Below are 25618 nucleotides of genomic sequence, written 5' to 3'. Positions count from 1 at the left end.
TGTGTAACCGTGCCCCAAACTGCAAATATAGATCATCATGAGGTAGGCAGCACTGCAGGATAATTATTATGTCGCATGCAGCAATGTCCAGTCGTCAACCAGGGCAACCCTAAACCACTAATCTGGACGGGAACGGGCTCGGGCGCTATGCCTAGCGTCTCGCTGTATCAGATTACCGCGCGTATCGCTAGTCTTAGTATTTGGTAGACTATTAATATCAGACAGGGAGGTGGCTTGGTGAAGTCCGTTCTACGTTTCTAAATTCCAGGCAGCCATATGCAGCTCCGCCCTGATGATGACAAATCAGCAGCTTCTTATGGAGAGGCTTCCCCTTCACAAACCGCAGACCGCGATAACTTGGCAACGATACCAACCCGCCGTCAGCCCATGCGCGCTCCAGTCACTGCTCTCAAAGCCACAATACCTACTACGATGGACCAGCAACTCTCATCTCCGTTCGAAAAACTTCCTGTTGAAGTGTTACAAATCATACTATCCAACCTGCCAGATGTTTTATCTTTGCGATCGTCGATGCTGGTTTGCCGTAGATTTTTAGCCGCTGTTCGCGGCGCTGAAATACTCACGACAACGACCGTGCTATTCAAGCAGATGGACGACGTGCTTCCCGAAGCCCACATTGCGCAGGAGGCCTTGCGCTTGAAGCCTTGTACCGAAGACCAAGTCCAGGCCTTTATCACAACACATCTCGAGAACAGACAGCTTCCCCCTAAAGCTTGGACGCTCAAGGATGCGGTAGCCGTCGCCAACGTCCATGTATGTGTGAGCGAGCTTGCATCGCAGTTCATAAACACCGCCGCAACGAAATTTCCTGGCTGTAATTACAGACCTGCAACGCGCACGGAAGAAACTCGAATCCAACGGGCTATGTATCGGTTCGAAATCTTTTGTAACTTGTTCCGCGGCTTTGAAAACCCTGCTCCGACACAGACTTGGGACGCTTTCTTCTTGAAATTTTCTCCGTGGGAGAACGAGCAACTCGCCTGTGTTCATGACTACTTTGCCCAGGCAGTCTATCCCGGTATGAGCATATTTACTGTACATGTGCAAGTTGCTAAATTAAGTAAGCATTCAACGACATAGCCGAACACGATATAGCCTGGGGCGAATTTAGGGTTGAGTACGACGATGAACGGGACTCTCCCTTCATCCAATATGTCCTTTCGCTTGGTTTAGAAAAGCTACAACGAATCATGGCGGCCAAATCGTATGAAACTCGGTATGAGCGTCTGTACTCGGGCGTGTACCCAAAAACCAGATTTAATTTCCTCTGTGAAGCATTGAATCATGCGAACAGGAGAGATGATGGTAATTACCTATCTGACTTTAGCCCAACCATCGAGCGAACCCATATAAATCGGCCATTCGTCGCTGAAGCAGATACTGGTCCTGATGATATCTGGCGGTGGGCACACCAGGATGAGACCTGGGCCCATTTCGTCAATCAAAATAATCGGGAGACTCTGCGAGAGTGGGGATATGTCATGTGGGATCGCGCTCGACTTGAGGAGTGCGCCATATTCCACAGCAGTTGGGAGCCACCATATCCTAACGAAGAGGATTCGAGGGCTTGTATCCAGCGTCGCGCTGAAATGGAGGCGTCATGGGAAGCTAGATCTAAAATCTATATGATGGGAGGGAAAGGTTGGTGGAGCTTGGGAGACCACAGCAGGATAATCTGGCCAGAAACAAAAGCAAGCCGGAAGGGTCCAGCTGTTGCGGCTCACACCATACCGAAGTCGCTTGAGGAGGCTAGAGAAGCTTTGAGTTTAATGAAGTTACCGAAGATGAAAACATTAGAATTTGTAAGAGCAGAAGTGCTATGATTCAGACTCTAGGCCCCAGGGGGTGTGGTGCAACGCACATGATCCGGAAGGCGGATCACCGATGAGGAGGCGGAGCAGCCTAGAGAGTCACAGGGCGAACGAGTTGATGGCATCGAGTAGAGGAGGGAAGGACGCAGACAGCAGAATAGAAAACGAAGGAGCAGTGGGATTTTGGATTTTATAGCGGATTCAGGAGGAGCACGACCGAGGACGGAACAAGGCTAGGGCGAGCGGTCACACGTTCCCCGGAATAGCTGATCGGGGTACCTACTATATAAAGTAGATGATGTTGCAGGTATCGCAACTTCAATGTCGTCCGTTGTGGGGTGATGGTAGTACCAGGTTGCAGGGGGGCAATACGTCTTCCACTCCGCCGGCGGAGCATTAATGTCCCGACTCAAATTCATGGCACAGCACTTCATTCACTTCACAACTACTGATCACTGGAAGCTTGCAGCTGCCTCGGACCAATCTTCCGTATAGTTTAACTCACAGATATGGCACTGAGCCGTCACTTGTTCGTGCGAAGATGTTCGAGCCTCCGACCTGCCAATATTCGGTTTTCTCGTGCAGCTTTCAGCACCTCAGTGCGTCGTGACAAGACAGCTATCGTGACAGGCGCAAGTCGAGGGATGTAAGACTCATTACACCCTCGACCCTCATCTCGAACCATCTGACACTCGCAACAGAGGTAAAGCAATTGCAACACGTCTAGCATCTGATGGCTACGCCCTCTGCCTAAATGATGTACCTGCCCTATCCGCCGACCTCGCCTCGGTCGCATCTTCTCTCTCGTCCATCCACTCTGTGCAAACAACCACCTATGCCGCCGATGTTTCGGTTCTCCCGGAAGTCGAGGCACTCGTCGCGCACTCGGTATCCTCGCTCGGGCCCCTATCCACCATGGTCGCGAACGCTGGCATCGCGCAGGTCAAGCCACTGCTCGATCTCAGCGAACAGGATTTACGCCGCATGTTTGAGGTCAACGTGTTCGGTGTGTACAACTGTTACGCGAGCGCAGCACGGCAGATGATTGCACAGGGAGGCGGTGGGAAGATTCTGGGCGCGGCGAGTATCGTGGCGTTTAAGCCGTTTCCCATGTTGAGCCATTACAGCGCATCGAAGTGGGCTGGTTAGTATTTCGTTTCCTGTTGACAGGCACAGCGATGGTGAATTGTGGCTGACTCGGTGTGTTAGTGAGAGGTCTTACGCAGGCCTTTGCGATGGAAGTCTCGCGGCATAAGATCACTGTCAATGCGTATGCGCCGGGGATCGTAGGCACGGCGATGTGGGACTTGATCGATGAGGGGCTAGGGAAGCTGGATGGGCGCAAGCGTGGCGAGACAATTAAGAAGTATGTAGAGGAGTTGACGGCTCTGGGGAGGACGAGTACGCCGGAGGACGTGGCCAACGTGGTTGGCTTCCTGGCTAGTGATGATAGCGACTTCATGACAGGACAGACGGTGGTAGTGGATGGCGGAATTATATACACCTGAGATGTACTATGGATCTATGATAGCTGAGGAGCCTGTCTATACAGACGCTGAACAGCTTACGCTGGGAGGAAATGCCAACTGTGAAACTTTTATCCATGAAGCTTGCACGTATGGGACTTAGGTAATGAGGAGTGCGTGACAGATCATTTTGTATGACATGTAGTAAATATGAGGTTTATAAGTAAATTCCCATACCCGATGAAGCGTCAATGAATCAGGCGAAGCAAGTGGTATCTTAATTCAGTCGCAGGGCATTAACAAAATCGCTACAAACTCTATAAATGAGAACAAGTATCGGATCAGATGCCGTGACAGGACAACAATATCCAACAGGAAATACCGCCATTACCCTGTGGGCAGGAAAGGAACTGGTATAAATCATACAGCTTCTCTCATCTTGCGCCGTTTGATCTCGTAACTTCAATTGTGCGTCTTCGTCATGAACGCAGGCCGGCGAACATGGTTTAGCACAACGTTAGCGAACAACGCGAATACGAATGTTGATAGAACCCAAGACCCATATTGGTACTTGTCCACGCTGCCGTAAGTGTCGGGACTTCGTGCTAGTGACATTGTTGAAAGCAGACACAGACCAAGACCAATAACAAAGTTCGAACCACCACGAAGGTAGTCGCCAAGTTTCTTCGGCGGAGTGGCTATCCAGTGCAGCATACCTATCAGGATGAGAGTGAGACCGGCCGTGATGAAGAAATATGTAAAGATCATGTCGAAGATTGCGCTATACGATGTGATGACGTCTGATTGAGTTGGCTTCTTGTCGCCCTTTGGCTTAGGAGCCTTTATTCCGAGCAAGTCGAACTCGAACTTCGTAATCGCAACAAATATGTCGAAGAGAGCTCCGTCGATAGTGTACACGTCGTCAGTGCAGACCGTGAAATCCTCGTTACAGGCGAGGTCAGCTGTGTTCGTCAAGTTTGCAATCGTTGCCAGACTATCGTAGACTGTTTGGTTCGTGCTGGAGATATCCGCGTCTTTCACAAACGAGAAAGAGTACACGGCATAGTCCCATATCGTGGTGATGGCGGATTCGAAGACCTCTGGTGCCTGAGGCACTGTAAAATCCCATTGAAAAACATTGGCGTAGACTGTATCCACCATAGGAATCGCTTGTCTCCAGATGACAAATTGACGGGTACCTTCGAGAGCCAGTACAAGCGCAATATGCATAGGGAAATGGGCGAACGACCATATTTGCTGCCTGATCGTACCGAAATGATGTTCGACTACTCTATCAAAATACACCTGGTAAAGGCCTGTGGTAGGTGTCAGTGATTGTTGGCGAGCCTACTCGGGATGAACTCACCGTATATGATCAAAAGAGCAGCTATGATGCTACCAATGGTATCGGAAGTGAAGACCCACGAACCCTTGATGATGTATGATATACTCTTGCACAGAAGGATTATACCCTCGCCAAGAATAATCAAGGTCAGTAAACTCAGTCTAAAGCAAGGTCAGTGCTGATTCATTCCATGAACACAAGAATGCCGCATACCTCTCTTGAATATGGGTACCTTTGAAACTGATGACTCGCCACTTCATAGACACGCAAGTGGTGAGGACAGTTTCGAGTACAGCAACGATGTACCAGGCGACATAAGCATTCGTGTCTTTGCCTTCCTGGAAAGCAAAGTACAGACCAAGATATACCATGCTCGCGATGAAGCTCATGGCGATGACCATCAAAAGAGGGAGTACGATTTGCCGATACTTTCTGGTCCAAAACAGCGTGAAGGAGTACTGAGCAACGAGCGTCAGTCTCGAAACCATCAGTATAAGAGTCAATTCTCTGAATGTCTTCCACTTGTTAGCCGTATCGTCGGGATCAAATCCGGATCCCACGGCAGCAAGTCCCATCATCACACCGAAGTTTACGAGTTTGAAGACACGCTCCACAACATTATCGACAGCGAAGCGAACGTCGTAGAGTGTGGATTGGTACCAAGTGAACCACAAAATACAGAAAAACCCGACATATGAGGACAAGGCTAAGCAATTATTAGTAACGAGGCCTCCTTTTTGGAATGAAAGCGTAAGCAAAACTCACTTCGAACTGTATTGATGTTGTGATTCGCAGTGAAAGTCGTAAGGTTAGCAACAAAGAACAGGTCATAGAAGAGCTCAATTGACTGAGCTGCTTCGTGACGATGAAACTCAGGGCTTTCGTGTAATTGGCCGTCCCGATTCCAGGGTATCTCATTGTTCGTTGTATGTGGACCATCCTTCCTGTTCTCCTCGTCGCTGATCTTGGATTCATGCCTTGGCAAGGAAGCTGGTTCATGTTTCAGGGGTGAGGAGAAGAACCTGAGCTTCTCCTCCTCCTCATGATGATGCTCTTCGTGTGAGTGTGCCATTTGATCTGTTCAAGAGAGGAATTGAAACAGAATTGAAGGAATGAGGTGAGGATTCCCGTGTTGGACAGTACTTGCTCTTACCAATGGGCTTTTGCCTGGGCCTTATATTCTTGAGATGCCCGGTCAAGGCCATCAAGCCCAACAACAAGCATGCATCCAACTAACCCCAGAAGCAGAGCCATGAACAGATCTGAAATTCAGCCACCGAGATCTTGGGAGAGAATCTAGCCAAAATAGGCGAATAGAGCATTAGAAAAGGATCGACTCCGTCCAGCCCAAACGCCTCAAGCTGGCTGCAGTTGGAGGCGAGATTCCATAGCATTGGGAGAAACGGAACCACACGCCTCCAAATGACTACCTATCTCGATACAACTTTGGCGAAGCTCTAGACCCCTGTAATAACTCCTTGGCATAAAATCTTCGTTCCAATCACAGAACCAGATTGAGGGGCTGACAGATATGTATAGATGCGCATATGCATTGGGTACTGACCGGTCAGTTTGGTGAGTTGCCTCACGAGTTCGCGCATACAACTGGCAACGATCCTCATCGCTGCCGGGAAATGTGTCGGTTGTACTATTTTGTGCACACTGAAGCTGAGTCGTGGTCCAGCTGAGTCGATCATCCATCGAGAGTCGACGTCGAGACGATCTTGGCCACAAAAAGGAGAAAGTCGTAGAGACGCATCGCTATCATGACTGTAACTGCAGCTTGATGCATTGGGGCTAACGCCTGCTAAAGCGAGACTCTCCGGACGTGCGGCCATCTGAATGGCCCAATATGTGATGTGACATGAAGCAAGTCAATTGATTTGTCTCCAGTAAGCCACTGGTACAGGCCAGGATCCCAAGGGGACATGAAGGCTGAGAAAACAAGGCTCCGAGGATGCATGCATATGTTTGGGGGCCTTTAGCGAAGCTCGATATAGAATGGGGGCGGCCGCTGAGGCTGAGCGGGTGATCTGGGGGCTGCGTGCATACGTCCAGGCTCCAGCATGTAGCCTTCCGGAGATGTAAGAGCCAATCAGCTCTTGTCTTGATGTTCATTATTCTTTTTATATTCGTTTTTATGTATGGGCGTTGACGGGCTAGGAAATGCGCAGAAAGTGTGCGGAATCCACGTCGGAAGGTTAATTAGTGACTAGTATCCGATTCGAAAACTGCCTGTTATACCCCTTTAAGTTCATGTACGCTGCGGACACAGAAGAGCGCCATAAGGATATTGAGTGATAATAGAAGTCTGGGTCTCGACGGAGTTGTTTCGCTCCAAGAGTGCTGAGCTGAGCAGTAAATTGGGATAAAAAAACCGAGAACACATTGCTGAAAGCTTCGCCGGCTACCCGAGAATCAGTGCATAGAGATTCGCAGCATTTATATTGCAAAACAAACCTTTGTTTTGTATTCTACAGAGCATTTGCATAGTTTCCACCGTCACTGCTGACTGCAATCATAGCAAAGCTATAATTGCAGTCAACTTGAGCGTATCCCATCCGAAACTATCTTTGCATGCTATAGGTCAATTTACTTGATGCTTCTAATTATACCAAAGACATAGACTGCGATGCGTGCGAAGCTTACCTAATTTGCTAAGGCACCGACGACCAGGCAGCCTGAGGCTCTAGCTTTCGAGTCATCGAATGTCCATCAGTATACATCTTAGATTATTATTCCAGGCCGTGTTCTGCACTTTACATGGAATTACCCCCTGAGGCTCCCGAGGCTCCCGTATAGCTGCTCTGAGCCTGAGAAGTCGCATGATGCAGCGTTGGCGTGGGTTTTCAATCTTAACGATGAAGTCTGGTGTTTATCCAGAAGTTTCATGGGCTGCATGTATGTTTCAAAACTTCAATATGGTAAAAAGCATGCGACAGGTTCTGGACTGAAATATCAATGCGATGATATACTCTGCTCAAACGTGGTGCTCATTTTGGGTGTTTCTCAATTCAGGAGTGGAGCTAGTCTCGATTCGGCACATATATCTGGAGATAACAATGGTGTATATTTTATTCCCGAGAGCTGTTTCCCCGCAAAGGCTAATTAGACAAGACATGTGCATCATGGGAAATAAAACTCATGTCGCGAAGCGTTTAACTATAAGTCTCCGTTAAGCTTCAAAATGCACGAGCGCTGATTGGAGGAAATAAACCAAGACTAAATCTACATAACTAGCCCTACGATTCAACCCATTAGCCGGGAGATCATTCAATTACCTTGGTTTCGTCGGCACTTTGGGTGAGCCACGCGGGGCGTTACCAATGTCGATGGGAGTGGATCGTGTCAAAAAGGTGTTCTTCTTTCACCTTCACAGTATGAGCATGTGTGCGTGAGACTTGGGCCTACTCTCCATCATGCGCACCTCAAGCTCTACGTTACGTGGCCTTCTTAGATATAAAGCACATCAATGGAAAACATTACCAGGCGCAAGACACACTTATGCGACCTCAATTAATCTCAAGGATTACACCGTCGTCGACCATCACTATGAGTATGGCATTCTTTATACAAGTTGCACGAAGCTGACATTTTGTAGCGCGATAGTCATTGGTGCTGGTGGTGCAGGCCTCAGGGCTGCTGTGGGTCTGGTTGAAGCTGGCATGAATACAGCATGTATAACAAAATTGGTAGGGAGCCATGATCACGAGACTTGTCCATCTCTTCTAACCTGAACCTAGTTCCCAACTAGATCACACACTGTAGCAGCGCAAGGAGGCATTAACGCGGCGCTTGGAAATATCCATCACGACGATTGGCGATGGCATATGTACGATACTGTCAAAGGATCAGATTGGCTTGGCGACCAAGATGCTATCCATTACATGACGCGCGAGGCAGAGGAAGCAATCATTGAACTCGAGAGATATGGAATGCCTTTCTCACGAACGTCAGAGGGTAAGATCTATCAGCGTGCTATTGGAGGACAAAGTCAACAGTTCGGGACTGGAGGACAGGCTTATCGAACAGCATGTGTGTCAGACCGAACAGGGCATGCTATGCTGCACACTCTATACGGTCAATCATTAAAGCATGATTGCAAGTTCTTCATTGAGTATTTCGCTCAGGACCTGATGATGATTGACGGCAAGTGTGTTGGTGTGACTGCAATGTCGATGGAAGATGGGACTTTCCATCGCATCTTCGCGAAGAATACTGTGCTGGCTGCCGGAGGTAAAATACAATGTCGCAATCGATACGATCTTGATTATCTAACAAACGTTCAGGTTACGGTCGGGCATACTTTAGCTGCACAAGTGCGCATACTTCAACTGGAGACGGCACGGCTATGGCAGCACGCGCAGGCTTACCTCTCCAGGACATGGAATTTGTGCAGTTCCATCCATCTGGTATTTATGGTGCCGGTGTGCTTATCACAGAGGGCGCCCGAGGTGAGGGTGGTTTCCTCCTAAACAGCGAGGGAGAGCGGTTCATGGAGCGATATGCTCCAACGGCGAAAGATCTGGCCTCCCGAGACGTTGTATCACGATCTGAGAACCTCGAGATTCTACAAGGCCGTGGCGTTGGACCAAATAAAGATCATATACATTTGCAACTATCCCATCTTCCTAAGGATATCATCATGGAACGACTGCCTGGTATTGCGGAGACAGCCGCTATCTTTGCGGGCGTTGATATTACAAAACGTGAGTAACGAAATCCCAAAACGAGAGTCAGAACTGACTCTCTGTAAGAGCCGATTCCAATTCTACCAACCGTGCATTACTGCATGGGTGGTATTCCCACAAACTACAAAGGCGAAGTGCTCGACGTTTCAACTGACGGATCTGAACATGCCGTTCCGGGACTCTACGCAGTTGGCGAAGTCGCCTGCGTTAGTGTTCATGGTGCCAATCGTCTAGGCGCAAATTCGCTGTTAGACATTGTCGTATTCGGGCGCGCCGCAGCATTGGACATTCAAGCAAAATTCTCTCCGGGTGAAAAGCACGAACCAGCACCGAAGGACATTGGAAATGATTCGTTGACGGACGTCCTAAAGTTCCTGAACGCTGACGGCAAGACCTTGACCGCATCTCTCAGGGGTGATATGCAAACGAACATGCAGGCTAACGCAGCCGTCTTCAGAACAGAAGAATCACTAGCCACAGGCGTTGAGAAGCTGGAAAAGATCTGTCACGATTTCTCTGAAGATGTGAACGTTCGGGACAAGTCTCTAATCTGGAATTCGGACTTGATCGAGACACTGGAAACGCGGAACCTCCTGACTAATGCAGCACAGACTGTGTCCTCAGCTCTAGAGCGACAGGAAAGCAGAGGAAGCCACGCCCGAGACGACTTTCCTGACCGGATAGATGAGAAGTGGATGAAACACAGCTTGAGTTGGCAAAAGGACATCACGGACAAAGTCCGACTTGGGACGAGAGCCGTACAGATGAACACGCTTGATCAGAGCGAGTGCGAAGTGAGTCAAGTCTCCTGTTTAGTATCGTGAATTCTTGTACTGATAATTATCATCAGCATGTGCCACCAAAGAAGAGATCCTACTAATAGAGAAATATATGACAGTAGATTGTGGGCAAACAAAGGGTTCATCTAACAATCTAGTAGATTCAATAAATAGCATATATACGGAGCTTCGGAATAGGATTTGTAGGATTTGTACTTGTCTCAATAATTTGTTGTAAAATTAGATATGTTCGCGTGAAACGGCTCTTCTCGTGAACTAATAAGCTACAGTAACAGGGTAGTAAAAGCTCACGGTCTACATCTGGGCAAATTTGCATTCAGTCCACTTGCATGTCACTCCACTACGAAAGTCACACTTTGAGACAGGATGTCACCGTCAACATCAAAATTGGGAAGCACTGTGGCTAGTGTCCGAATACCAAGCCAATCATCGCGACTATGAACCTTCGAACCAACCTCCGTTCCAAGGTTCTGTGAGCTGGGGCAGGTGGATACGCGGCCATAGCTCTGGGCCGCCACTGCACAATGCCTACTTAACCGCCACATTGGCCGCTCTCATCAGCTTACTCGAGGTTGCTTTCGTCTTCTTCTCCTTCTCCGAGCGAGTGAGTGAACTGAATCTGAATATAGTTCAGACATCTATCATCGCAGATACTGCTGTCTTGAGGACGAAACAGTCGATATGCCTGCCCCACTTGCCAAAGGTATTTGCCCCTCCATCGCACCAATGACGCCGCCCGTGGCGAAGCACTGCCGCAACAGTAGATCAAGTCGTGTGACAAGGCCTTTCGATCCTGAAACCTGCATAAAAGCCTTGTACACTCTACGCTACCATTTATTCTCCTCTTCAGACCCCTCAGACCCTGAAAATGCTGACTCGCCACCCAGGCATCATCCTCGCGTCCGGCATCATCATAGCCGCCGGAATCGCCATCTACGAGAGCCCTGAATTTCGACGATGGCTCGAACAAAACCGCCGAAAGATCGCCGTAGCCTGGAACGGCCAGGGCGATAGTTCGGCAAGGTCACAACATTCAAGCAGTGGCACGACCGAGGAAGAAGAGCGTCGCAGACTACAGGAGATGCTCATTCGAAGACGACGATCAGCTATAATTCGTAAGGCGAGGGACGAGGGTGTAGCTGTTGACTTGGACGAGCTGGCAAGCGTAGGCCAAGACGAAGGCTGGCATACGAACCGCACTGTCAAGAGAGCTGACAGTGGCAAGAGTTTCGACGACATTGTTGGTGCTGATGGCATGCTCAAGTCGGAGCGAAGGGCGAGAAATAAAGCCGACAAAGCCGCCACAACTGCAAGAGAGACGACCGAAGATCACAGTGGACTCAAAGCTAGAGGACGTGCCGAAGCGGGTTTGAAGTGTGGTACTCACTTTGCGAATCCTTTCGCTGATGAGTTGGATGGTCTACATGATGAAAGCTTGATTGGAACGGCCGATGATCATACACAGGAAGCCCTGCAGTCACCCTCGACTCTGGCAGCCGATACACCTAAGATGATTCCTGATCAGAGCCTTGCTCACGATGCCGGGGCTACTGCCATACATTCTCAAGATGCCTCTGTCTATTCCACGGAAGAATCCTACCACTCCTTCGTTTCTCCTCCCCACTCCCGAGCCGCATCCATGTCATCCGGTATCCTTACACCGACGTCAGATGGGTTTGCGACTGGTGCTTCCGTTGTCGGAACACACGCTGATGACATCGCCGTTATGTCACCCTCCCTGCACTCGTTGCACAATGATGACGATGCCATGAGTGAATTTAGTGAGGTTGGGCACGGGCGAGATACTCCCTCCAGCTGGACAGATGTTGGGAGTGAAGCCGGGAGCGAATGGGACTTAGAACACCGCCAATGAGAGGCATCATAGTTTGAACGCGTGGGACAGCTTTATACCCAAATTACACTTGGCGCAGAATGATGAATTGGCGTTTGGAAGATACTGGTGCAAATCTTGGCCTCGCGGATTTTCGTTAAGGAGTATTACACTCGCTGAAATTTGTAGTCTTACGTACACGTCGTACAATGCATTGTCGGAGTTCTGGAACGTATACTGTTCTGTTCCTCAAAAGGTGTCATCCATCTCATTGTGCCTGCGCACCACGCTAGGACTATCATCCTCTTGCTTTGAGTCCAATTCGTCTGTGAAGTCGGCTCCGGCGGTCAGTAGCAGGTCCTCTACAATTCTCTTGCTTGCCTCTCGTGCTGTATGTCTGTTAGAATGTAACATACGCAGCATAACACGAACTTACCAGGTGTCTGTAGAAGGCGGCTCTGCGGTACATGGAACTGCATAGTCTTAGGTGGACTGAAGCCCAGCTCTTCCTCGAAATCATCGTCGCTATCCCATTCCAAAGTCTTTTCGGCCCCAAAGCCACCACCCGTACGGTCCGTACGGTTTTGGCTAAACAAATTCGCGCCGGCGCCAACCACACCCTCCCTCTGCGCCGGAGTCGCAATATTCTTCCGCGCCGACGCCATCACACTCACACCCGGTGTTCGCGGGCCTCCGAACCCGCCCTTTATGGGACTAGAAAATATATCCGCACGCAGTTGCGGCGCCGCGATCTCAGGCGACGAGCCAAACGGCGAGGAATCGAGCGCTGATGGCGCAGACTGATGGCCGCGCGTTGAGGGCGTCAAGCCCGTGGACGGCTTGTGAGCTCTTTGCTTTGGGCCCAAGCCTGTGCGGGACGCTGGAGGCTGGGCTTGCTTGCGGGCAGTATGAGGTGTCGCTGCAATACGATAGGTTTTGTCCAACATCTGGTGGAGCAACGGATCTTGATTGACGTTTGTGCGTGTTGCTGTGGATGTGGGCGGATTGAAAGGGGAGGATTCAGGGGTCATGGAGGTATCTGGAAGCGTGGCGCGGGTGTTGCCTGCGGGCGTTCTGGGGTCGATTATAGGAGAGGATGGGGGACTGCGTGTGGATAGGCCGGCCATGGAGCGCTTCATGGACTCGTACGGCGAGCCGTAGGATGCGAATGATGTGCCGGCAGCGCCTGGTTGGCGGGGTGTACTGTGCGCGTGCGCGGCGGAGGGAGAAGAGAGGACTTCGGTGGAGAGTTCATCGTCTGCTTCGGTGGGAGCAGGTTTGGGAGGGGTTATGGAGGAGCCTGTTATGGTATCTTCATCGACATTCGTGTCATAGCTAGAGGATTGTTGAGTGGTGTTGTTCTCATCCGGAATGATGGAATCTTCTGGCGGCGCAACTTCATATCCGTCGAGAGAGACATTCGCGCTGGATTCAAAGAATTGTTTCCAAAACTGTGAGTGTATAAAAGCGTCAGTCTATGCTGGCAGAAAAGTGCTGCGGGGTCGAAATGTACCTTCGAACCTTCCCACACGGCCTCAGAATGTTTGGCATATTCTTGTACCACTGGTATAATCGATGTGGTTACAATACGGTGTGCGCGACTAAAGTTCGAATCGATTTCTGGGAACGGTGTGAGACCCTGTCGCTTGGAGGAACAACATAGTACATACCTTGAAGCGTCAAAGTTATAGATTGCTCAAGCTTCTCTAGTTCTTCGAGCAGAGAAGGATTGCGTGACGGGGCCATCGATTGCCTAGACATTGTGATTCGATTGTATTACAATAGTACAGAGAGCCGACAGGACGTGGATTTACAAGTGGTACGATGGGTCGCGGGATGTTGATAACGCGCGGTGGTAGCTTCGCGGGTGATGTTGATGCCTAAGGCTCGACATGTTGCTGTAACAAGCACAAATAGTAGTAAATGATATCTATTCCGAATCGTCGCTATCTTAGCTCGATCATGTATGAGGGTATCATCCAATTTACATCAAGCGCATGGTTTTACATGATTCATAAAAGTAATACAAGTTTGGCTGTCACTCTCATGGCAACTGGCATCGCTGCAGATCGGGAAACAAATCTCTTGCTTTCACGTCCATAGCCGCGGTGTAGTTGTCCTCGATACCAAAACCAATCCAGATGATATCGTCCAGGAAGCCATGATATCTAAGACCAGGTTCTTTCCAGGCCATACTCGTAACGTAGAGCATCTCGGTCTGGTTCCATTCAGCCTTTATCTGGTCATTTGCGTTTGGATCAGGCAGCCTTCCCTCGCCAAATCCGCCTCGGCCTCGCATCCAGAAAGGTTTCGTGGTCAAGCCATAGAGCTCGAAGGGTGCCATTCGCTTAAAAAGTGCAAGATATGGCTCGTAAGCACCATGGAAGGAATGGTAGGATTTCCACTGCCATATTGTCATTATGAAGGTGTTCTCAGTGTCTGGACTACATTTGGGATCCGCGCGGTCACAAAGGGTGATGGACAAAGAATTCGTTGCTTGGTGGATGTCCTCCAATTCTGGACCAGTCTTGGGCATATACTTGTTCATACACTCCAGATCGGTGATGGACACATCGGATGCGAGGTTTGGGCCCACAGAGCCGTCGTTCTCGATTTTTGCGAAAGCACGTTCAGGTGCAATATCGAAATGAGCGTACATTTGGTTTTCGAAATCCCAGAAAAGAAAATAGTTCTTCTCTACAATTCCAATAGGCGGCGGGCGCTGCATTTCGACAGCATGCCGTAAGCCAGAGGTATTGACTGCCGTTACTCTGTCCCAAGATGTGTCGTATTCCCAGTCCACAAGGACGCGAAAATCTTGCATCCATAGACTGAAGCAGGTGTATTGTGATTTCTCTCCGTATACAATGATTGGAAACTCCGGACCATAGACCACTCGAGCATCATGAGGACCAATATTGGTAGAAAGAATCCAGATACTCTTGCCTACACACCCATGGCTGTTTGGTGCATTGGCTATCGGGAGTAGCAGAGGCGGAGTCATGCATTGTAATGTTCCCGGAGACGTGAAATTTGCCAGGCATGTCAATTCATCAAAGTAAAATGATTCCTCGGGAGAGAAATTCGGGAATCCTTTTAGTTTACCGTGTTGTGCAACGAGGATCCATGTGTCGTTCAATTTAGGATGTGGTAACATGTTTGGATTGATGGCACCTTCGACGACTCCGAAATTGATCATGATGTATTCCCCACCTGGTGTTGTAAGCGACACTAATTCGCGATGCGTCCATGGGGCAGAGGCATCTTTCGGCCGTCTCATGAGTTCATATTTGCCTGTATCCCACGCATTCCGTGGGGTTCCTGGGCGCCAGGATGATGTTGATGAATCGGGAGGATGATCTGGGGTCACCACTGATGGGTATCGTACCGCTCCTCTTTCCAGGAGGAGGCGCTGTGCAATAAAACCGAAGAAGACGAGACATGCTGCCAGCGGCAGGATGAATACGAGTCTGCGAGTGAACATGGCGAGGTAAGAACCAATAGACCGATGTGAGCTTAGTTTGTAATCTCGAGACCATCATAGCCTCATTTCAGAACGCGTACATGAAAAGTCGTAATATTGAGGGACCATTGGAACTACCCCGTCCGACTGACTGGTGGTATTGGGAGACTGATAGCAGAGCCGCCCGCGAACCTAGCGTCGGAAGTAGACAGGAGGCGAGTCTAGCTAAAAATGGATGGGTCGAAAGCTCAATAATTATTGTTATTATATTATGTTAATCTAAAATTTTGATATGTCATTCGACATCAGCACATGTGGATTGAATCGATAGATCTATCATACAGGCAACTCTCAAGTTCCATTCTTTAGATGGACTCGCACAAAGTCGTGGAGAAAGAGGGAGTTCCAAGGACTTCGCATGATCACCTTTGTCTTCGACCGTGGGCTCAGTGCGACTAGCAATCATGTCGACAATACTGAGACCTAGGATCTAACATCTCATCCGCCTTTAAGTACTGTTACTACGTACAGAGCTCCCGCAAAACAGTTACCTTGCTTGCCTTGCCCCCGCCTCCCAAGGCTCGTGGAACGTGGATGGCGGGATGCATTTCATAGGCGCAATGGCGATATTACACCGCAAATCTCCCCGTAATCGATAGAACACATCGACGTCAAAATCAACATCTACGACCCGTTCTCGGCCTCTTTGACTTGGCATCCGCGCCAACCGGAACCTACGCCGCAGCTTCTTCCTGTCCGTCGGCTACTTCACCTTCCTCTTTCGGCCTTGCCTAGCACTTCCTGTTCACCAAGGCCTTGCAGGAAGCTTATCATTTCTAGGGCCTGCAGGATTTGATGCTTGGATGCGCCCTTGACACTTGACATTCTTGGTCTAGGATGGCATATCCGCTGGTGGGTTGGGCTTATGATACGCTACCCAAATTGTTGAAAGGATCCAAATGCAGGAACTTTTCTGCTACCAGGATTGATGTGCGGAGGCAACATAGTAGAACAGCAGCGGACCCAGCTTTAAAAGGATGAACAGTCGCCGATTGCCGGAGTCTAAATGCTTGGTGTGTCTTCCAACAAGAGCCTGATTGTGTCGAAAATATGCTAGGGAAACTTGGTATTACGGTGTTTGCGCTTCTGGCATCGCCAATCGACGCGTTCATCAAGCTTCCTCTCGGTGCCAGACAGCTACCCGCAAATGCGACTGGCGTGAAGACTATTACTACCCCCACTGGTGTGCAAATACGATACAAACATCCAGGAGAAGCTGGTGTTTGCGAGACTACTGAAGGTCAGCAAGAGCACCAAAGGGACCGTGACATACTTACCCATTCATTCAAGGAGTGAATTCATATGCTGGTTACATCGACATTGCGCCTAATGCCCACGTATGGAGTTCAATCCCCTGCTAGGACTTGACTGACGCTGTGCTAGACCTTCTTTTGGTTCTTCGAGAGCAGAAATGATCCCGCAAACGATCCAATTACTCTTTGGCTCAACGGAGGACCGGGAAGCGATTCTTTGATCGGGCTCTTTCAAGGTGAATAGTCTCATCAACACTGGCTGCGGTGCATATCGTTGACACGCTATACAGAACTTGGCCCTTGCAATGTAACAGAAGATCTCGAAACAGCTTTGAATCCTTACTCGTGGAATGCATTTTCGAACTTACTCTTCCTTTCGCAGCCCCTGGGTGTAGGATACTCGTACTCGGAAGCAGAAGCAGGCTCGTATGATGAATTCACTGGAGCTTTTGTCAATTCTACCGTGCAGGATGTCACCGGAAGGTATCCTGTCATTGACGCACAACTGCTCGACACCACAGATCTCTCTGCCGTGGCTGCCTATCATGTTCTCCAGGGTTTTTATAGCGGACTGCCTCAACTTGCCTCGACAATCACATCGAAAGTGTTCAATCTCTGGACAGAGTCTTATGGTGGCCACTATGGGTGAGCTTCACTACGCCCTGACGAATGTTGTTGACACTACTGACTGTCTGCTAGACCTGCTTTCTACAACTACTTCTACGAGCAGAACCAGCTGATCTCCGACGGTACCGTAGAAGGCGTCGAGCTGAACCTGAACAGTCTTGGGGTATGTCTCAAACGTTGAAGCGTACAATCGGGCAGCTAATCGAGATCTAGATCGGTAACGGTATAATTGACGAGCTAATTCAAGCACCCTACTATCCAGAGTTCGCCACGAACAATACATACGGAATCAAAGCCATCAACGACACTGTGTATAATTACATGAAGTTTGCTCTGAATATGCCTGGAATGGGATGTCTGGACCAAGTCAAGGCTTGTAGAACTACCAACCGCACCACGCTATCAGATCAGGCTATCTGCAGTGAGGCGCAATCAATGTGCCGTGATAATGTCGAGGGACCGTACTATGCTGTCGGAAACCGGGGTGTCTACGACATTCGTCATCCACTTGACGATCCTGAACCCGCAGGCTACTTCCCCGAGTATTTGAACCAGCCGGAAGTCCAAGATGCACTCGGAGTCAATCTGAACTACACATCTAGCAATAGCGAGGTGTACTGGGCCTTCCAGCAGACTGGAGGTAAGACTCTATGGGCACAGTTGTCTTTGCGCTCTACTCACAACGATGCAGATTTTGTTTATCCAAACTTCATTGAAGACCTTGAGATGCTTCTCGATGCTGGTGTGCGCGTAGCATTGTACTACGGTGACGCTGATGTAAGCAGTTCTTCATGCTCCCTGAATATATGTCTGACCTTGTCCATTAGTACATCTGTAACTGGTTTGGTGGAGAAGCAATATCCTTGGCCGTGAACTACACGCACAGTAAACAATTCACCGCGGCTGGATACGAGCCTTTTACTGTCAATGGCGTCGAATATGGTGCAGTCAGACAGTACGGTAACTTCTCATTCCTGAGAATATACGAAGCTGGTCATCTTGTACCGTACTACCAGCCTGAAGCCAGTCTGGCCATGTTCAACAGAACGATTAATCATTTCTCAATTGCAGACGGCAACGAGATGGTGACGGCCGACCTGAGCTCGGAGGGCAGTGCAAACTCAACTCATACTGAGCCATATGTCCCGTTGCCAGAAGAGACTGGTATGCCAGGAATGTTTGCAAAGGGAGGCCCAGTGCAACGGGTACAGAAGGTCAGACCTGGGTTCTGAGGCAATTCTTGTCGACATGGCGTGTCTGTTTGGCTTAGATCATGTCAATTAGAGGAGTTGACCACAATGCATATGGTGAATGAAAGATTTCCAAAGTAAAATTTGACCGGATGTGGTAAGTGTTGTCGTTTGCGGAGTTGGGATTCCCTAGGGGCTCCGTCGCCAGAAAAGCGTAGTGCCCCTTAACCCCTTTGTTTCACGGCATAAAGTAATCGTTCCCATTTGAAGCATGGATTATGGGACAAATAACATGAAGCAGGCGAGGTGGTACAGGCCGAAAGATTGCTTTCCAAGATAAATCCGTATATTCTGGACAGGCCCGCAGTCAGCCGGGCAGACAGGACGCTCGTCGCAAGTTGTGGCTGGAGACAAGGCGTGACTGGTGGGTGCAAAGAAGGAGGGTGAAACGTCTCCGCCAAAACAGTGGGGTGTAAACCTGCCGCTTCCAGGGTCAATCCAGGATCGCAAGCTGCAACCAAGTGAGCAGTTCTGGCTGTCAAGATAATTATATCAAAGCGGCCAAAGAGGATCTCGAGGTCGGACGAGTCTGAAGCAAAAGTCATGTAATAACAGAACCGCTCTGGTTACAGCGTTTACTCTCGCAATCTGGGCCCACCGTGTCTTTCGCATAACGCCAGATAAGTACCAGACTATTGTGGTGTTTTGTTCAGGAATGTGCCATGTATTATTATTGAGGAGGGTGTTAGTGGTGGCGGTCAAGTAAGGTACGCAACGGGTGGCTTCCCTGCCCACCAGCCCACCAGACCACCAGCCCAGCCCGGTGTTCAACCCCCTCCCGAATGCCCATCCGCCCCCCCAAAGGCGCCAGCACCCAGCCAACTTTAGCATGCGTGTTGCGTGGCCCGTCCCTTCCTTTGAGTTGCTTTGTGCTTTGTGTGCCATCAGAGGACGTCCATATCCCTATCCCGGGAAAAAGTGTCCACCGCTGCAATAATTAAAAAACTCGCGTGCAGCTCCATAGTTATCTCTTCTCTTCGCTTCATATCACTCCCCTCTGGCATGTCCGTCGCTCCCTGAACTACCTTAACCTTCTCTAAGAATCTCTCTGCATATCTCCCACACAGTCCTGTATCTGCCACGGTGCAGCTCCTTTGTCCCAAGTCCGGTCACCAGCGCAAGGAGATCCGACCCGACGATTGACCTTACTTCTAGATAGTCCCCTCGCACGATATCCATGGAGCCTCGAAGCGATCCTGGCTCTGATCGCGAGGTACTTTGACCCTCATGTTGCAGACAGCTGCATGTCACTCGTCTGTTTGCTAATACGCTCTTGGGTAGGACAACTTCGAGGATGCCTCTGATATGAGCCATCGTAACTCTACGCAGACACGAAGTCCCGGCCGGTCCCTCACCAATAGGAGTCGATCTACCTCAGCAGATACGGCAACGAGAGAAGAAAAAAATGAGGACGCTGTTTCAAGCTATGGTGAGACTACGGGCTCAGCCGTAGATGGAGTAGATGAGCAGAATCATGAAAGCCAAGCGCCTCCCAGCCCACAGAGCTCTGCGAAAAGAATATCTGTAGGGAGTATGGACGAAGTGAATCTCGAAGGTAAGTGCATAGTAAGCGGCACAGCTGTGTCTGCCGCACCCCTTGCGATGATGAGTACTTATATCTCACAGACTCTAACAAGACGCCTACGACTTCTGAACATGTCTCTAAACCCCCATTGCCGCCTCGAACGGAGGCCGACAAGGATGTTGCATCCACAGGCCTCTCCGGGAAGGTCCCAATCAATGAATTTCCTCCACCCCCTCCTCTCCCTCTTGCGCCAGCTAAATCTGAGAACATCGCTCCGCCTCCCACAACGCGTAAATATACAAGTCCATTCTCATGGCTTACAAGGAACTCTGCCAGTACAGAAAAGGTCGACAAGAATACGCAGCCCACTAGTGCGACCCGAGACAGAACGGGCACCGTGACGTCAATCAATACTATCAACAGTAATCCCGAGCTTATGGTGAACAGATTAGATGGTGAAGGATCGGAAAGTCCTTCAACCAAAGGCTCTGGGCGCAATAGCTTGAAAGACCGCTTTAAATTGCTCCGAATGAGAGAAGAAGCTGGTATTACCTCTTTGGACGATGAGCTTGGCCACGGGTCAGACAAGAATGGTGGAGCCTTGGCTGGACTTATTGGACGCTCAATGAGTGTAGGAATCGGAATGGCAAGTCCTGGCAACACGGCAGATGAAAACCAAGGGTCGCCTCCGCCGATGCATCGAGTCCGATCGAGTCCGGGACCACATAGCCCAAGTAGACAAGTATCAATGACACAGGGTCTAGCACCAGGAAACGCCGCAGGCATGGGTGTAGGGCCAACAGTCGGGAAAGCTACCCCAGTCGACTGGGATTTATGGCAGTCCGTGGTCTACGAAGGCCCGGCGGCGGTTGCACGTACAAGCGCAGAAGAGTTGAACCAAGCCATTGCTAGTGGGATTCCACAGGCTATACGGGGTGTGGTCTGGCAAGTGCTGGCTGAAAGCAAGAATGACGACCTCGAATCGATGTACAGAGAGCTGGTGGTTAGAGGTACGGACAAAGAGAGAGTTAGCTTGCCAGGTCAAACGCATAGTATCAAGGAGCGAGGGGACTCGATCAAATCGTCTGCTTCAAGCATACACTCAAACTATTCCACTCCGGCCACCACGACATCGACAGCGCAAGGAAGTCCTCTAGCTTCACCCTCTTCAAGCGACGGGCAGGCTGCGGATGCGATCGCAAAGCTACAGGCAGAAAGGTCTAAAAGACAAAAGGAGGACAAGGCTGCAATCATGAAACTCGAGAAGGTGATACGACGCGATCTTGGCGCGAGGACGAGCTATTCGAAATACCTCATGTCTGCGGGTCTTCAAGAAGGTCTCTTTGGAGTATGTAAGGCCTATGCCCTCTTCGACGAAGCTGTTGGCTATGCACAAGGCATGAACTTCATTGCAATGCCACTCTTATTTAATATGACGGAGGAAGAAGCATTCTGCCTGCTCGTCAAGCTCATGAACAAGTACGGATTGCGGGAGATGTTTATTCAGGATATGCCAGGCTTGCACCTACATCTCTATCAATTCGAACGACTGCTAGAAGATTTTGAGCCTGCACTTTATTGCCACCTGCATCGACGCGGTGTCAGCCCACAGCTCTACGCAACACAATGGTTTCTCACTCTGTTTGCTTATCGATTTCCACTACAACTCGTCTTGCGAATTTATGATTTGATTCTGAGCGAAGGCTTGGAGGGAGCTATCCTGAAATTCGGCATCGTTCTGATGCAGAAGAATGCCGAAACGTTACTTGGCATGAAAGACATGAGTTCACTAAGTGTCTTCTTGAAAGAACGCATCTTCGATATATACATAGACAAGTCGCCTAATGCTGGTTCATTACTAGACTCCGGGTTCTTTGGCAGTGCTGGTGGTGTGGACAAAGATGTATACAGAGCAGATACGCTCGTACAGGACGCATGTGCTATCAAGATCACACCCGAGATGCTAAAGGTCTACACAGCTGAATGGAACGAGAAACAGCGCATAGAGAAAGAACGCGAGTCTGAGCTAGAGAACCTACGTCAGACGAATGCGGATTTCCAGAAGCGCGTACGCAGTTTGGAAGGTCGAATCGAGAACGCCGACATTGAACACGTGCAGGTTGCTTCAGATCTTGTACGGACTAAAGTTGAGAATGAAAACCTTCGAGACGAGAACGAAAGTCTGCAAGGGCAAGTCGACGAGCTGAAGAAGATTGTCGACAAGCAGCCTCAAGAGGTTGAAGAGCGCTTCAAGGCACAACTTGATAGTCTCATGGCGCGTAACATGGAGGTCCAGAACAGCAACCGTTCGCTGGAAGAACAGCTGGCAGAAACAGAGAAAGCGCTCGTTGAGTCGAAAATGAGAAATGCTGAGGTAAAGTCAGCCATGAGCGCCACTATCAGTAATTTACTAACGACTTCATCAGACGGATGCTGAAAATGAAACCTTAAAGCAGAGGTGGAAAAACCTTTCTGCAATGGTCAGCGGCGAGTGACCTTAGTAGACTTTTGCTAACATATATCCCGCCGCATAGGTCATCGAGAGCAGCGCACTTATTGACTGACCATGATTGACCATATTCTTTTCACTGTCTATATATTTATCACTTGTACTCCACGAATGGCATGACGGACACGCAATCATCTCAGGGTCGCATTGCTTTGGCTCATTTCATTCTTCACACATCGCCATTAGCGTTGTTTTGTCCGTGGGGGTTCACGTTGTCTTACACTAGAATGTGTTGTGGTTGTGTGTCCTTCGCATGGAACGTTAAGAGGAGACGCATATGCGTCGTTTTGGATGTTGGTTACAGGATACTCAGCATTCAAATGGAAGTTTAGCACTAGTCTTGTACTCACGATGAGGAACGGCGAGAGGGACTGTGGCGCAGGGATCGACACGGGATGTGGAGATGATGACAAGTTGCTCGTCTACCTATGATCTCTATCCTAACAAGACGAACTTGTTGCTGTATGTCACGATATTGACGTGTCGTCTGTATCGTAGTATAAGTTGCATTGTCGTTATCAAGGGAAACACGACGTCCGTGACCCACGCCAATGCGATCTGGTTAAAAATTACCCAAACGCCAGCTATTATGGACAAATGAGCTGCAGAAAATATTCAAAGGCATCCTCACTTATGAAGCTTCGCATGTCACCGGAATACTAGACGTTTCCATGCCTGCTCTGTCCTTCGCCCACGCGACTAGCAACGTCCACTTCTTCTCCTCATGTAGCTTCAGCGAGAGAATCTCCTGTATAAGAGCTTTTCCGGGCCTATGAACGAACCACATCGGACTAGGTTGTTCCAACATGACGCCCCAGCAAATCAGCATGGCCAGCGCGACCGGCTCATGCCGCTGCAAATTCGCAATCACGCTCCCGTCCAGACTGCCAAGCCAAGCAATACTAACCCCGAAATCCGGACGATTGTCCAGCTCGGCAAAGCATGTCTCGAGAATGTCAATGGCCATGGCATTGGTCGCGCACTGGATGGGGTTGTTCTCGACATGTGTCTCGTGATTCAGCCCGCGCAAGATCTGAATCGCAGCCTTAGTGTCCGGGCGCGCGTGGAACTCGAAGCGGGTCTGCCAGTAGTCCATCATGCGGCGAAAGGGACCCTCGATGAGCTGCGCCTGCAGCGAGTAGAGCACATCACGGGTGCCGGTAAGGATGTCTGTGTAGGCGAAGATTGCGGATAGAGAGGACGTATGGCCCGTGCGCTCGTCGGCGGGCGGCGGAAGGGCTAGCACGGAGAGGATCATGAGGATGGAGCAGGCGAAGACGGCGTGGCAGTTCTTGTCGTTGACGGTGGCTAGTTCGGAGCGCAGGGTGGCGCAGGATGCGGTGTGGTATTCGATGGCGTGGGCGAGGGTGACGGGGACGTATTGTTTTTCTGGAGGCAGGGAGAGCACATGGAGGGCGGCGACGGCGAGGATGGCGTTCAGGAGGTATTCATGCTTCATGGCCTCTCTGGGAACGTCAATTTGCCAGAGTCTGTACTCTATGTTGGGTCCATGCTCGAAGCGGTCCTGCGCGAGCGTCGCATATGTGACGGTGGTCCAGTGGTGGAGTAGTCCCAGTTCCAGTGACCGGACCTGTTTTGCGTTGGCATCGTTCGGGGTGATTAGACGTTTATTGATTGTCAAGACGGTTGAGCGTCGAGTGGTAGCTTGATTCTCCCGGGCCGTGGAGGAAACATCAGCGCTCTTCTCAGATAGCGAGTCAACTGGCGACTCTGGAGGCGCGTCTTTGAAGCTGCATGGTAACTGTCGTTTTGTGCAATTATGGCAAATGGGCCCTTTCTCGTCACACTACATGCAATGTGAGAAACGCGCTTTGATCTGAGGGGGTGACGATGAGAGAGCTGGTGTTGCCTGACCTCACAGAGACTTACCTTGACCCTACGCTGCTTGCATTGCACGCATCCATTGCGCGACTTCTTATGCGTTCGCCTGGGTACCATGAAAAGAGTTGGTCCGGTGGTTAGTCAGCAACATAACCTTGAAGTGCGACGCAAGACAAGACTAGGGGCACGTTGTCGAGGGCGGTGTAAACTTTGTTCGTGGGATTGGTGGTAGCTGACGAAGAACAGCAATGGATAGATAGAAGTAATTAGCACCACCTGTGCACGGAGCACCAGACACACACGCACGCGCAGAGTGTGCTAGAGAATGCGTGACTCGAGCTCCGAGAGGATGTAGGAGATCAGCTGACAAGCAACGATGGCAAACCGTCAATGTTGCGTTGTTTGACTTCATACGAGGAATTTCGACGTTAGATGTAACAGCTCGGTTTCTGCGGCGTCGTTACTTGTTTGGATTTCGCAGATCAGGCCGCAGAGAGTCTAGCTGCCCCGAGGCAATAAGTCGGGTGAAAGCTCGTCAATGTGGAGCAGAGAGAGATGTTCCGTGCCGCCTCTTAATCATGAAGCTGAAGAACATCTCCCACGTGTTTGCACCTTGTACGACATGGTTCTTTGAATAGAGAGGACATTTGAAGTAGATTTAAGGTTGAAATTAAGCCTTATTCGCAGTCTCCGCTGGTGGCCGGCAGGTCGTACGGTATCCTATATTTAGATGCTCCTGTGGGGAAGCTATCGGGCAGCGGTCTAGAGTCTAGACCAGCATCGGGATCTTCCCTTAATCTTGTGCTCTGCATATTATAAGGAAACATGCACTGTACATCACTTGCCAAGCAGGCTTGCGATTCATATATACAGGTCATAATGATAACCGTGAATGAGCAAAGAGGACTCCTGCTTTATGGAGTGAATCGACCTTGTTAGACCTCATACGGACTGAATACCACAAAGGCATGCTAGTGCTTTTGGTTGGAATGTTTTCTTTTGTACCGAGTAGGCATTCCATTATCACGCTATGCTTAGAAGAGTATACGGACAAACCAATGGGAAAAGAGTGCACTAGCGTTGATGGACCCCAAGTGGCCCCAGCCCTCTGCTCTAGCAATAAT

General features: G+C 49.8%; 11 protein-coding genes across 11 annotated transcripts; 6 read left to right on the top strand and 5 right to left on the bottom strand.

The window, feature by feature from the left end:
- Window positions 1-276: 276 nt before the first annotated feature.
- EJ05DRAFT_497187 (uncharacterized protein) lies at window positions 277-1844 on the top strand (the record flags this gene model as incomplete). Its single annotated transcript, XM_033746512.1, has 2 exons — window positions 277-1039; window positions 1087-1844. 2 exons carry the CDS (start codon window positions 277-279, stop codon window positions 1842-1844), a joined length of 1521 nt encoding a protein of 506 aa, XP_033604784.1.
- A 690-nt stretch (window positions 1845-2534) lies between these two features.
- EJ05DRAFT_434717 (NAD(P)-binding protein) lies at window positions 2535-3340 on the top strand (the record flags this gene model as incomplete). Its single annotated transcript, XM_033741670.1, has 2 exons — window positions 2535-2976; window positions 3042-3340. Coding segments are annotated over 2 exons (741 nt in total), but the record flags the coding sequence as incomplete, so codon positions are not given.
- Window positions 3341-3527: 187 nt separating this feature from the next.
- On the bottom strand, window positions 3528-5907 carry EJ05DRAFT_206022 (uncharacterized protein). Its single transcript, XM_033739782.1, has 4 exons — window positions 5409-5907; window positions 4857-5349; window positions 4665-4804; window positions 3528-4614 (listed from the first exon to the last, which is right to left on the bottom strand). The coding sequence occupies exons 1-4, from the start codon at window positions 5713-5715 to the stop codon at window positions 3761-3763; spliced, it is 1794 nt and encodes a 597-aa protein (XP_033604782.1). The 5' UTR covers window positions 5716-5907; the 3' UTR covers window positions 3528-3760.
- On the bottom strand, window positions 5908-6567 carry EJ05DRAFT_206021 (uncharacterized protein). The gene has a single exon (XM_033739781.1). The coding sequence runs from the start codon at window positions 6479-6481 to the stop codon at window positions 6101-6103; it is 381 nt and encodes a 126-aa protein (XP_033604781.1). The 5' UTR covers window positions 6482-6567; the 3' UTR covers window positions 5908-6100.
- Window positions 6568-7795: 1228 nt separating this feature from the next.
- Window positions 7796-10324, top strand: EJ05DRAFT_461094 (succinate dehydrogenase). The gene is made up of 6 exons (XM_033742629.1): window positions 7796-8199; window positions 8245-8335; window positions 8387-8879; window positions 8933-9352; window positions 9401-10128; window positions 10185-10324. Exons 1-6 carry the CDS (start codon window positions 8063-8065, stop codon window positions 10212-10214), a joined length of 1899 nt encoding a protein of 632 aa, XP_033604780.1. The 5' UTR covers window positions 7796-8062; the 3' UTR covers window positions 10215-10324.
- Window positions 10325-10604: 280 nt separating this feature from the next.
- EJ05DRAFT_205829 (uncharacterized protein) lies at window positions 10605-12167 on the top strand. Its single transcript, XM_033739780.1, has 3 exons — window positions 10605-10705; window positions 10764-10837; window positions 11022-12167. Exons 2-3 carry the CDS (start codon window positions 10816-10818, stop codon window positions 12005-12007), a joined length of 1008 nt encoding a protein of 335 aa, XP_033604779.1. The 5' UTR covers window positions 10605-10705; window positions 10764-10815; the 3' UTR covers window positions 12008-12167.
- On the bottom strand, window positions 12111-13772 carry EJ05DRAFT_205822 (uncharacterized protein). The gene is made up of 4 exons (XM_033739779.1): window positions 13636-13772; window positions 13479-13585; window positions 12402-13416; window positions 12111-12354 (listed from the first exon to the last, which is right to left on the bottom strand). Exons 1-4 carry the CDS (start codon window positions 13724-13726, stop codon window positions 12215-12217), a joined length of 1353 nt encoding a protein of 450 aa, XP_033604778.1. The 5' UTR covers window positions 13727-13772; the 3' UTR covers window positions 12111-12214.
- A 237-nt stretch (window positions 13773-14009) lies between these two features.
- On the bottom strand, window positions 14010-15245 carry EJ05DRAFT_434542 (uncharacterized protein; the record flags this gene model as incomplete). Its single annotated transcript, XM_033741666.1, has 1 exon — window positions 14010-15245. One exon carries the CDS (start codon window positions 15243-15245, stop codon window positions 14010-14012), a length of 1236 nt encoding a protein of 411 aa, XP_033604777.1.
- Window positions 15246-16538: 1293 nt separating this feature from the next.
- EJ05DRAFT_483077 (peptidase S10, serine carboxypeptidase) lies at window positions 16539-18600 on the top strand (the record flags this gene model as incomplete). Its single annotated transcript, XM_033745226.1, has 8 exons — window positions 16539-16728; window positions 16779-16825; window positions 16872-16977; window positions 17032-17386; window positions 17441-17531; window positions 17582-18008; window positions 18060-18145; window positions 18196-18600. The coding sequence occupies 8 exons, from the start codon at window positions 16539-16541 to the stop codon at window positions 18598-18600; spliced, it is 1707 nt and encodes a 568-aa protein (XP_033604776.1).
- A 1077-nt stretch (window positions 18601-19677) lies between these two features.
- Window positions 19678-22847, top strand: EJ05DRAFT_205752 (RabGAP/TBC). Its single transcript, XM_033739778.1, has 4 exons — window positions 19678-19831; window positions 19900-20173; window positions 20245-22517; window positions 22570-22847. Exons 1-4 carry the CDS (start codon window positions 19796-19798, stop codon window positions 22636-22638), a joined length of 2652 nt encoding a protein of 883 aa, XP_033604775.1. The 5' UTR covers window positions 19678-19795; the 3' UTR covers window positions 22639-22847.
- Window positions 22848-23283: 436 nt separating this feature from the next.
- Window positions 23284-24611, bottom strand: EJ05DRAFT_497178 (uncharacterized protein; the record flags this gene model as incomplete). Its single annotated transcript, XM_033746511.1, has 2 exons — window positions 23284-24459; window positions 24543-24611. 2 exons carry the CDS (start codon window positions 24609-24611, stop codon window positions 23284-23286), a joined length of 1245 nt encoding a protein of 414 aa, XP_033604774.1.
- Between the last annotated feature and the right edge of the window lie 1007 nt (window positions 24612-25618).

The sequence above is a fragment of the Pseudovirgaria hyperparasitica genome (assembly GCF_010093815.1).
Source record: "Pseudovirgaria hyperparasitica strain CBS 121739 unplaced genomic scaffold EJ05scaffold_2, whole genome shotgun sequence".
Classification (NCBI taxonomy): domain Eukaryota; kingdom Fungi; phylum Ascomycota; class Dothideomycetes; order Acrospermales; family Acrospermaceae; genus Pseudovirgaria; species Pseudovirgaria hyperparasitica.
The sequence above is the reverse complement of the archived record's forward strand: the minus strand, read 5'-3'. Positions and strand labels throughout refer to the sequence as shown.